The following is a 12,641-nucleotide window of genomic DNA, read 5'->3' on the forward strand; positions in this document are numbered from 1 at the left end:
GGTGGGAATTCCCACAGTGGCGGAAACGGCACAGCGGTGCTGATTGCTGTGGCGGCCACTGACCACACGGGGCTCATTTCTCAGCGGGCCGGCAGGGCAGGACAGGGCCACTGCAGGCGCTCGTGGCCATGGGGAGCCCTGTCCTCGGTCCTGTGCTGGGCCCCGCCCCATCCCCTGGGCTGAAGGCCTCACGGCAGCCCGGCTTCCTCGCCTCAGGAACTTAGCTCCCTCTCCAGCGGACCCCTCTTCACCCGTGGGCGCCACCGTGCACCCATGTGCCCCCTTTTCAGAACCGGACCGCATTCCTCCACGAGCCCCTCCACCGCCCTCAGGCAGCCCCCGCGCAGATGAAGGCTCCGTGCCCACCCGCCCCCGCCAGCGCCCCCGCCAGCGCCCTCCTGCTCTCCTGCTCGCTCCCCCTGGCCCGGATGCTCGGGCCACAACCGAGGCCGGGACGCCGTATGACGGGCCTGACGGAAAGACGAGGGAAGCCTCGTATTCTTGCTTCACGTGAGACGTAAAGTATCACGTGGCAGGAACTTCTTTTATACCTGCTAGAAACAAATCACACAACACGAGTGACAGGGCAGGACACTAAGCTGGCCTCTACGGGAGAGGGAGGCCTGGAGAAATCTCATGCTCTGGGCCTGGAGAGGCCGTTGGCAAACAAACCCTCTTACTAGTGTCCCGGCTTTCTGTCGGCAACGAATAAAAACCAAAGGGACACTGCCTTTAAAATCCTGAACTCGTTATTAGGTTATTTCTTGACAAGAGCAACTGTTGCTCACTCCTTTAACTAAAGGACGATCTTAATTCAAACACCACTCCGTATCCCTACAGGCGTCATAATCATGGCTCCCCGCAAACACCTAAACCCCGCGTGCCCGGCAGGCAGGGCAGACGCGTCTCACTCTGCAGCGGTGGGGATCCCGCCGGGGAGCAGGACCTGGCCATGACACTCCACCCTGCAGGGGACTCCAGACACTGGAAACGGGTGTCCTCCCCCGCAGCTGCACAGAGCTCTGGCCAGCACCATGCAGCCCACGCCGCGCAGGGCGTGACACACTTAACATGACAATCACAGTAACAGCACCGAGCCCTAGAAATGGCCCTGGATAAACACACGTTCAAAAGGAGAACAGCCCCTGAGTGCGAAACCTCCACGGCTCTGCTGGGCTGACGGGAACGTCGCGGGAGGTCCGCTCCCCGGGAACGTCTGAGGCTTCTCCTGAAAACGCCGGTGTTTCGCCTGAAACTACCACTGTTTTCCCAAACCAGTGCCGGGACAGGGACATCGAGAGCCTGCGCCACCACAGAGAGCAGAGGTGCAGGGGCCCGGCCCACCGGGGTGCTTCCCCGCTCCCTGTCGAAAACGATGTCTGACCACGCTCTCGTTGGAACGTGGTTCCCCTACGTCAGCTACGGCGCTAAGAAACCCCACAGAGCAACGCGCCCTGGCTGCTAGGAACTTCGGACAGTGTCGCTGGAGTTTACTTCGTAAGTGTCTACTGGGTCACATTCACAAATTTCTTTGGCCTTTTCAAAAAGTTGCCGGAAAGACTTTGATATTATCCCAGGGAAAAATATCATCTGAATGAAAAATCAAGCGAATAAGGATAAGATGGAAGGGTCTTATTCTATCATAATTCAGGTGAAAAAAGACTAACATTTAATTTACTATAAATTCAATGAATCAACAGGTAAGTCAGCTGCTTTAAAATAAGTTTTAACATTTCAAAATAGTTAACTAGCAGAAAAGATAACATTTCGTATTTAAAATTTTGAATATAATATCATTTTACTTTTATTAATTCTAGAAAAGGACAGCAATAGGCCAGTGGTGGCGATGGCTACGCTGAACCTGAGGAACTGGAACACTGGCTCCTTCTGAGGGTAAGGGACACTGGCCCCAGGAATCACATGACATGGTGAAAACATCTGAAGGGACCGAGGCCAGCGGTGATTCCATGTGATCCCCCTCCCCTGCGCTGCCAGCGCCACCGCGTCTGAGCCCTGCCCGGCCTTCAAGGCCCAGACTGAGCTCCAGCTTCTCCTGAGGTCTCCCCGGGGCCTCCCCTGAACCTCCAGCTGGAGACGACTTCTCCCCACACCGAACTCTCACGGACTCGTGCGTGCTCCTTACAAACCCTCCAGGACATGTCCGTACAGGAGTTCTCTACAAGGTCAATTTCTTGAGAACAAAATCGGTATTTTGTTCCACTTCAGTGATCCCACCAAGTACACACTGCAAACAAAGCATGAGGAGTAACAGCTCGAAGAACAAGGAACAGTTCTGCTCCCTTCGTGGACCTCAGACGTGTCGAGTGACTGAGCCCCCGCTCTCTGATCTACGGAAAGAGAAAACTAGTGCCTCTCACGGTGCGGATGAGGGTTAAGTGAGATGATCTAGATGAAATGCTTAACACGGCTAGCCGATTTTAACGAAAAACAACTATTATAATAAATCACTTCATAATACATGTCGAATAGATGGAGAGGACTTTGAATTGGGCGATGGTCCCCAAAAGCTCTCATCTAAAAGATGAGGAAAATCATTTTCATCTGTGTTGCTCTTCTGGGCAGATTTTAAAAGAACACAGACAACACAGCCACACGCCAGAACCGGCCGGTTCAGAAACGCCTGTCCCTTCTCAGCGGCGGAGGCTGGGCACGGGCGGAGGACCGCCGTCGGGAGCACTGACGAACGGAATCTGCCCTCCGATTAAAAGTGAACTAGGCTTTAGAATCTGCCCAATAGTTCCTAACATCAAAAAAAATGCTTTGGTTTTTCCTGTCAACATTTCTAAGACTTTATACAATTTTTACTTTTCTAACTGTCACCTATAATAGTTGATCAGATTTCATTCAGGATAAAGTACTGTGACAGGCAGAACAATGGCCACGTGAAGATGTCCACGTGCTCAGCCCCGGGCGCTGCGGCTGGCGACCGCGCCTGGCCGCGTGGATTCCGCAGGTCCGACAGGGGGTCCCGAGAAGGGGAGATGCCCCTCAGCGACCTGCGGGGACCCGGTGGGGTCATGATGGTCCGTGAGAGAAAGGAGGAGGCAGGAGAGCCAGAGACCCTGCGATGACGGAAGCGGTGGTCGGACAGACGGACAGACAGACAGACTAGAAGATGTTGTATTCTGGCTTTGAAGAGGAGGCCATAACCCTAGAAACACAGGGGGCCTGCAGAAGGGGCGGGGCGGGGGGGAGGGGAGGCTGCTCCTCAGAGCCTCTGGGGAGCACACGACTATTCCGACACCCGAACTTTAGGCCTTCTGACCTCCAGAACTGTAAGATAATAAATTTGTGTTGTTTTACAGCCAGCGAGTTCACTACTAATTAATTACCCCAACAAACGGAAATGAAAAACTCTAAGATGCTTGTGTGCCACTGTCCACAGCAGCATCGTTCACAACAGCTAAGACGCAGAAGGGGCCCGAGTGTCCGCCGGCTGAGGATGGCTACGCGGACTGCTCAGCTGCCCCCGCTACGACAGGGCGAACCTCGAAAACACCACGCTCCGTGCAATGACGCAGGCAGAGGATGACGGCTGCATGACTCCGCTCCCCTGAAACATGTGGACGGGCAGATTCGGGAAGCGGACAGAAAGCGGATTCGGGGTTCCAAGCGCTGGGACGAGGAGGGCGTGCAGTCACTGCCCCCCACCCCCAGTGGAAGCGTCCGCAGTGGCGTCCTCATCCAAAGAACCCTGTTCTGAGAAATGTCGTTTCTGTCCCTCACATCTGGAGGGGGTTTTTGTGGAGAGGACATCGTTTCGGCAAAATAACCCAATCTCCCATTTTCTTCACTGCTGACCTCGGACGGCAGAGCTGCTCTGCGGGAAGGGGCGTAACCTTGCTGGCTAGGAAGCTGCACGGTCCAGGTCCCTTCCTCTCATCTGAGCCTGACCCTCAACGAGCTCGTTCATTCTTTGGATTTTAATCAGTTCCTTAAAAGTAACTATGTGGAAACGCATCCCCTCTGCTTGAGCCAGGAAGCCCGTTCCATGCGGTCTCCCAGGCAGTGTGACGCAGGGACAGGTAACGGAAGGCGCGTGGGCTTTGCAATCACCGATCACTAACCGGTCCTGAGCTCACGTCCCTTATCTGTGAAAGAGACACGACACCTACCTCGCGGGAGTTCCAACAGCCAGACGTGAAGTCCGTGTAAAAACGCGGCCGGCCACGCGCACCGGCAACAACCCCAAAGGCTGAGCGCGGCCATCCGTCCCGTCGCCTCCGCCCGCCTCCCCCCCAAGCACCGCGACGCTTCTGAGAAGCTTCGTGAGGAACGAGGGAGGCAGGGAGGCCCCCAGGGAGCCAGCGCTCGCGCCCTTCTCCGTCCCACTGCCACTGCCACCTTCAGTCACTGTGCGTCCTTCCCTGCTCCCCAGTGAGAAAGGGGTCTGCCTTTGTGCGGCTCGAAGCTTGGCCTCCCTTCTGTCCCTCTGGCCCCAGCCTCCGCCCCTGCCGTGGCTCCATCGTGTGTCTTTCCTTCTTCAATCCCCCCTCTCTGGTGGTCCCCTCCGCCTGGGGGAGCCGGGGAGGACGTATGAGAAAGGAGAGCTTGACGCCTAGACGCGCACTCAGAGTTCCTCAAAGAAATACCACGATGGCACCTTCCTATACCTCCTCCTGGATGACCGCACTCTCTCGTGATCCCACCATCCGCTTATCTGTCTCAGCTCCCAATGGACTCTGCTAACGCTTCACAGACGGAGGGCATCTCAGTACTCGCGACAGCATCTTCTAAGCACACCCAGCACAGTGTTTTGTTTTACATACAGAATGAGCACTTACGCAATGACTAGACTAACAAACCTAAACTCCAGATCTGTGAACGCGTTAGGGCCATCTGACAGAAGTGCACTGTCAGGCTGAGCCGTGCAACTTAAACTCTGGTAGGAGAAAGGCAAAGAAGTAACACAACACAACCTTAAATAATTTCATAATATCTTTCTCCCTAAAATATCACGAATCAAAATTTTTCCCAGGAATGTTTAAAATTGTAGTAATCCACACAAAAGTATTCGTATGTTCTTTACAATAAAACGATCTGCAGATCTGTTATGTTTAAGTAAAAATCAATTTGCAAGCACGTAATTATCTGAATAAACTGTGGTTTTATACCTGATGTGTCAAACACGGTAATTTCACGTGCAAACTGGAACGCAAATGTATTCTGAGGTCCCTAAGCTGATCACGACATCAGTGGGAGGTGCTGAGGCTAGCCGGGAAACTGACGGCCAGGGTTTCAGTTGTTCCCAAGTGAACGTAACACGTTTCCCATTAAAACAGGGCAAGGGATCCGTGAGACAGAGCGAGAGCCAGCCCGGAACTGACCTTACACGGCTCGTAAGTGGCTTCGGATCTAAAGGCAGACAAGGTGCTGCCTAAACGCTCAGGGTCATTTACTGCCCTTCGCGGGAGGAACCTCGTGGAGAAACCTCGCGCAGGGCGCACATCCTGATCCTGCCTTTACTTCCTGGCTGGTTCTGTGCGATTCCCTCTTCCTCGACGTCACGATGCCTACCTCGCGGGGCTGTCGTAAGAACGCAAACGGAAACCATGTGACGTGCGCAGTGCACAGACCGCAGGCTCGGTGGGTGGTGGCAGTGAAGCCTCTGCAGTGGCGGACCCCAGGGAGAGCACTGTGGCGGGCACTGTGGGCACCCTCCGACCGCCCTGTGAGCCGGCTTCTTCCCCTCCGAGACGCGCACGGGTATCCTGTTCACTCTCCCCTGACGTCTCACTGGGCGGCCGACGCTCCCGCACGGGCAGAGACCAGCGCCCCGAAGCAGTGCGGTGGGCCCGACGGGACGGAAACGATGGAGAGGGGACCGTCGCCCAGTGCAGAGGACAGGACGCTGCCCTTCGCTGCACAGCAGGCACCGTGGCAGCCCCCATGGCGGACTCAGAGCAATCTGAGAGGCCTGTTAATACCACAGGGCGCCCGAAGCCCAGCTTCACAGAGGGCGCGTGCGCCTCAGACAGAAAAGGAACAAGCGCCTCCAGGGCCAGAGCGGCTGGGAACGAAAGACAGCAGGCAGGAGCTGCCGCACAGGGCCCACCCACCTGCTTCCAACTCAACGGTGCTGGGGCCCGCGGGCTGGGAAACAAGATGGTCTCCAAGAGTGACGCTCATTCCTGCCATCTCCGCTGCTGGGCGTTTTCTAATGACAGGCCAAGGAGGCCATGCTCTCGGCAGGTGCAAACTTCACTCACCTTGAGAACTGCTCTCCGCGTGCCCTGCCCACAGCTCCCTGCCCTGGTGGGCGTTTTAATCCCTGCCTTTGCCGGAACCTGCGGAAGCCCCTGTCCCAGCTCTGGCAGATGGTGAGGACACGGGTCAAATGCCGTCTGAGCCACACGCTGAGGTGGGAGGGGGGCTGTGGAGACGATCCACCTTTATGGACTCACCTTGCTCCTCACGAGGCCTTAGTTTTTGCCCTGAGATTAGGGTTTAAACCCTGATAGAGAGTTTAAGCTAGTGTAATTTAAAAAATTACTAAATAAAAAGCTGTATTAGAATTAGGTGTGTTTGAACTCTCCGTAGACATCATCACAACTTTAATGTGCTTTGCTTTTGACTGCGGGGTGGGTAAGATTTACCATTTTGTTGGCGCCTGTAACGAGAGGGACCGATCTCTGAACAGTTAGCGTGTGGCTCGCATGGTGTTCGACATTTCTCCTTTAATGCTCAGAATGACCTATGAAGTATGCTGTTCCCATCTGATAGTTGAGTAAATTAAGTCTCAGAAAGATTAGGGGACTGCTTGACGTCACGCAGCCAGCAAGTGGCAAATCCGTCATTCACACCCAGACTACCAGACCCAAAGGACCACTCTCAGCTGCTCTGTAGTTCTCAGACAGATGACAGCAAAAAAGACGAAGCGACCTGCAGGAGAAGTCAGGTACCTTGAGCAGGTACAATCCCAGTTCCTGCGGGTACTGAGTTATATCTGACCAATCCATACTGAAATTGGTCTTTCTTTGTCGAATACGGGTCACGGTTAAAGGAAAGGCTTTTAGCTCCATTAATCTAAGTAAAAAGCTGGTCTGAGAAGGATCTCTTACCTGTGCTGCCATCTCCGCTCTCCATCGATGGTTTACTGGCTTCTGACGGATTGTTCATTCTCGAGTCTGCAAACAGATCGGAGGTGAATGAGGTTTTTAAAAACTTGAGGATGCGGTTGTTAGGGAGGCAAACTGGCAGAGGAAAGGGTCAAGAGCATGGACTAATGTCTCAGGCTCTCAGTTCAAGGAGACGGCACCAACGCTGCAACACTGGAAACGGCGAGTTATCCGCAAGAATTCGAGATCCCCTTAACTCTGACATGACCCACAAACGATCTTTCTAAAGAATCTTAAGATCCTCCCAAGAAAGAGAACAGAAATCCAACCTGAAAAATGTATAATATAGAGTCTGATATGTAAAAGGAGTGAACACTGTAAAACACAGAGCTGGGGGAAGCACTTCACAAAGTAAATAATGTTATTCCCAAATTCAGTTTCTTCTTCCATGAGCAAAGACATTTATTAAGTAGGACCAGGACGATCCACTGAAAATCTTGATATCAGACTGGACAGTAACTCGGCCTAACAGAATAAAATAAAGCATATCTAAGAAAAACATCTCCATATTTACTCTCCGCCACAACTGAACACGTGTCAAAGTGAGACTCTGTCACACTCACACCTCAATCGTAGTCAGCACAGGAAGTTGTACCACAGTGCGTAACAGACATATCTAATCATTTCAAGGCTGAATCACACCTACATCCACTTAAAAATTATCCTGCCTTGATATCCCAAATGAACCTGCTGATGTGGGTTGCGACCTTCCAGGGCTATCTGTTTAATGAAGATATTCACAATAAAAAGCTTTCGTCAGGCACCATTAGGTCTCCCAGAAGATGTGTAGGAGAAGGGACAAGAACGAGTCTTTTCTTCCCTCTTCAAAAGGGTAAGAACGAAACATACATTAAATATATTTTATTCTACTTGTACTGCAAACTCAAACTTAGGAAATTTATAAACCAAACACGCTTACTATCAAGCAAGTCCCTCCTTTCGCACCAGGCTAAGAACCATTTACTACTGGTCAAATAGTTGGTGGAGGACAAACACTTAACTGTATTACATTTGATTTTTTGACTGAAGACCACGTTTTGTCATCTGCTTAAACGTTTAACTAGGAAACCCAGTCGCGAGAAGTCCTGCCAGGCTGCCCACTGACGTCACCTCGCGACAGGGTGAGGAAGCCGCGGGACCCCTCCCATCAGCCTCGCTCCCCAGCAGGAGGCTGTGTGACTGCCGCCCTGATACCTGCGAACGGAGGCCCGGGCGCCTTACGTGCTCGCGCAGTTCTAGCCTGTCTTTGGTTTGTTCTCCAGATGTTCAAAGGGCTCAAATTCTTATGTCTTTGGCCATAAATGAGCGTAGCTCTACGACTTCCTCCGCCCCCACTATCCAGAAAGATTTACATATCATCTGAAAGCATACCACGGTTTGAAAGGAACAGGTGTACAAGTTGGTGAAAATCGGCTTTCTGAATGACATAACCAAAATCTTATGAAAGTCAGCAGAGATCACAGCAAATGTAGGAAAATACAACATTAATCGTACACACTGATCCATGTGTCCTTTACGATGCATTTTAAAAGCAAATGGGTAAAATAATGACCCCGTTAACATTCATAGAAAATGATAAGTTTCCACGTACCATAAAAAGAAAGCAGGCATAAATCTTAACAAGCCATGAGCCTGACTTTGCATGATTCATATCCCAAATTCCACATCCATAAATTAAAAATTATGTACAAAGTATTCTACATGAATCTTCTACGGATTTTCTATTGAACTGTCAAGAACTTCAAAAACATTTCACAAAAATACTTCACACGTAAAATAAAAAATAAAATTCTGATGAACTGCACTACAAGAAAACTGTTTAAATATTCGCGGTTACTTGAAAATAAATATCATTCCAAATTCTAAAATATAATACTAAAAATATTTGGAAAAGATATTTTCCTCGCCTTTCTTGAATTCCCGACCAAGCAGACGTAACAGCGAACGTCAGTCGCTGCTGGGCACTGCAGGCGTCCGCGCTCTGGCGCCCTGTGCTGACTGTGCCGTGCATCTCTGCGGCTCCGGCACTGGATTTCTGACATGGGCTTCCTGCTGCAGCCACTCACCCGTTCGACGTGGCTCTCACAGTGCTGTACGGGCCTCACTACCCATTGGGTCCAGGCCGGCCCTTCTGCCTACAAGTTCAAACCTTTTCAGAACTATCGTTTTATCCCACCCTTGTGAAGGGGACGGGGGCAGTCCCAATTCTTCAAATGGGAAAAATGACACACAGGAGAAGAGGCATGTGCACAGGTTTGTAAGATACCAAAGTCCTGGAGTCCACAGCATCCGACTCTCCAGGTGCGACCTCCAGAGGTCTCGGCCATTCTGCGTGCACGCAGACAGAACTCCACAGCGAGTCTGCCATGGGCCACCCTACGTCTGCAAACCTAAGTGCCTCCACCTACTTTAAACCACAGTCACCAAAGACAGTCTGAATATTCAAGCCTGACAGCCCCTTCCCTGAAAGCCCCGTTCTCCAGGGAAACCTCTAAAAATAGGCTTTCTGAAACTTAAGATTGTTTTCTAAAAAGTTTTAAAAATAAAAGCCCAACATTAGCCAAAATTTGAGAAGTTAATAGTTTTTAAAATCTGGACACTGATCACCAGTGGGACCGCAGCTTGCTCCGCTGGTGCCCAGGAGGGACTGTGACCACGCTCCACCTCGTTTTCCACCAAGTGCTCAGGTTTTTATAGAAGACGCTGGAACTAAGTATGCAAAGCATTTTTATTAATATGTACATTTCATTTAGGTAAGCTTTAGACCTTGTTTCAGATTCGGAGTGTTTTTAGAACTACATGAAACGCTCCCGATGGAAATTTCCAAAGAGCAAAAATGTCCTCCATTCAAGTTGAATTCTAAATCCACACTATTTACTGCAAATATCCTCTGAACCAGAAGAGCCCGTGGCAGGGAGGGACCTGCTGCTGCACATGCTTCCCCCCTCCTCCCCTCCCCCGCCGGCCGCGCAGCGGTTGAGCACGTATGCTTAGTCAGCCCCCCCATTTCCACATGCACGCTCGTGAGACAGAGCTGCGCTGTACCCACCTAGAGCACTGTCGCTGCAGTCCAGCATTGCTGTGAATCTTCTAGAGGTTCAGACAGTCCAGAGCAAGGAGAAGCAGGTGGCGGTTCGGGGTGGGGGACAGAAGGTACTACTATTTCTAACAAATCTAAGAGAACAAGGGTGGGAGGTGGACAGTGGATTAGGGGGAGAAGCGACATACAACTTCAGCTGCACCATAGCAATCTTCAACTGAATAAGGAAACTTCGGTTGCTCAGAGGAGTTTTAGTCTCTCCGACCAGCTAGGACTGACATTGTCAAGGCAACTGAAGCATGAAAAGTTCCCCTTTTTGTAATAAAATAGAAACAAAGATTGCAGCTGGCAGTTTCCATAATGAAGCTTAATCAGTATGCGCGTGATTAGGGCCTTATGCAAATCTCTTCTCGTTAGCACAGCAGCCAGCACTTTGAAGTCCACGAACAATTCATTTACAGAATACACTGAAAGCACTCCCTGCATAATTTAAATCATTGCATAAATATTTATCAGTCCATTTGCATATTAATTGGCAGTGCATGAAGGGAAAAATTATCTCCTGAGTGCCAGCATAATAATTAGGAGGATAAAATGAGATTTCTTCCAATGGCCTGGCTTCTCGGACCTAACTTGAGATAGTGCCTGGGGAGGAAGGAGGGACAAGAGACAGAGTTCTGTTAAAATGCCACTGAAATGACACGTGCAAATTAGAAACAACTCTACAGACTTAAGCACCTTTAATCTTATTCCTGCTGGCAACAATGACTGCGGTAATAAGAGGATTTGCAAAAACCTTTCTACACAATCCAAATAATCCCAAGGAAACAATTAGCAAGGTAGAGGCAGAATACAGGGCTGTCAAGATGGTGCTAGCCCCTGACTGATAGGGAATTTTTCAGATATCAGCGGAGGCTGTCAGAGGGGAGTCCCGCTTTCCAGCTAGGCAGCCAGGATCGACACAACTACCTTCGACAGTATGCAAAGCCCTCCTGCACAATTCTTCTTCACATGTAACACACATGTAACGCACACGTAACGTCACATGTAACGCACTGGCCGTCCCTCATCAAACTCGACCTGAAGTGGGAGACGGACGCTTCCAACGGCAATCATCAAAAAGTGGGCCATGGAAACTGGAACCGATGAGTATTTCACGTACATCTGACTTAGCGGATATGAGTATCTATGTGTGCGTATAAAATCCTTTCTAAACAATACATTTATTCAATTTCAAGTGAATTTATAAGGTAAAACATCAACCCCAAACTTTTGGGGCATTACGACGTGACAACGTTCCATTCTAATCGTCACAGACAATTCAGGAGGTTTAGGAAAACCACATGAAGCAGGCTAATGACCTTCCTTAACAAGAAGGAGCCAGAGCTACAGAGAGCGGTGGCTCTTAACCTGGAGTCCCGCTAACAACGTGGCGTCGGTTTGAAACTGGGTGCCGCGGACATGGCGGTCTGGGCGCCTGGATCTGACTCGTTAGGGACAAGCTGCACCTGTAGGGACGTGGTGGGCACGGGGTGCGGATAAAGGAGCAGACCGCACCGGCTCGTTTTCAGAGTCGTGAGGAGAGCAGCCATCAGGACAGAGCGCATGTGGAAGCCCAGCATGTGGAGACCCACAGGACAGTGCCCGGGTCAAGGGCGCCATGTCGTCGCTGCGGGCCTTCGTTCAGAGACGGTCTCTGATTCTTAAAAATATGCAACTTTTGCCGATGCTAAGGTTGAAATTAAGCTCAACGTGCAGCCGAGAAAATGAAAGGTGAGATTTTTATAAAGAACCTTAAAAAGATTTCCTTGCAAGTCGGTAACAGCCAGGAACAAAACCAAAAACCTCTCTCAACTTTCAGACCGGCACCGAGCTCACAATGCTGGTTTTTCTGTTTTACAAAATCACAAAGTGCACGTGAGGAGCGTCTGGGGGAGAAACTGGACACCGCCCTTCATCCCTGCGAGAAAGGCTTTCCTTCCCTCTCTGAACCTCAACTTTCTCATCTGCAAAACGACGCTGTCTTCTCCGTGCGGTGGCCGTCAGCGTGAGCGCGCTGTCCCCGCGGGCCCCTTCAGACTAGGCCATGGGCGGGGCACGGGGGCGCGGTGCCGGGGAGACACCAAGACACAGGATAAACACGGGACGGCCATCAAGAGCACCGATTTTATTCAATCAGTCACACTTTGCATGAAAACAAACAAGAACATATTAAGGAACAGGGTACGAAAGTCAAACGCGTTTTGAGGCAGAATGTATTGGACTGTACCAGTTCTAACTGGGGGGAACAGATGAGAAGCGACGATGAACGTGACTGGGATACAGCAGGTGTCGATGAGCTTCTTTCGCTCCTCTCCGGCCTTCATAAAGGTTTACACCGATGCCTGCACTGACGATGCCTCCGCAGCTCACCACCTGCCTCTGTGCCGTCTGCAGTGACACCTCACATCTCTCATGCCAGT

The 12,641-nt window shown here is 50.9% G+C and overlaps 1 protein-coding gene across 5 annotated transcripts in view; it reads right to left on the reverse strand.

Moving 5' to 3' along the window:
* Positions 1–12,641, reverse strand: part of POU2F1 (POU class 2 homeobox 1) — a 107,472-nt gene that overhangs the window by 43,048 nt on the left and 51,783 nt on the right. For 2 of the 5 annotated variants that reach the window (XM_039881544.1, XM_039881540.1), the window contains exon 2: positions 7,083–7,148. The exons of 1 other annotated variant lie outside the window; for it this stretch is intronic. In XM_039881544.1, coding sequence (XP_039737478.1) covers positions 7,083–7,148 — 66 coding nt within the window. Of the gene's footprint in view, positions 1–7,082; positions 7,149–10,061; positions 10,066–10,188; positions 10,498–12,641 lie in introns of those variants that run through there. 2 more of the 5 variants (XM_039881541.1, XM_039881543.1) reach the window with 2 other exon arrangements.

Source organism: Pteropus medius, unplaced genomic scaffold, assembly GCF_902729225.1.
Source record: "Pteropus medius unplaced genomic scaffold, Ma_sr-lr_union100, whole genome shotgun sequence".
Taxonomy (NCBI): Eukaryota; Metazoa; Chordata; class Mammalia; order Chiroptera; family Pteropodidae; genus Pteropus; species Pteropus medius.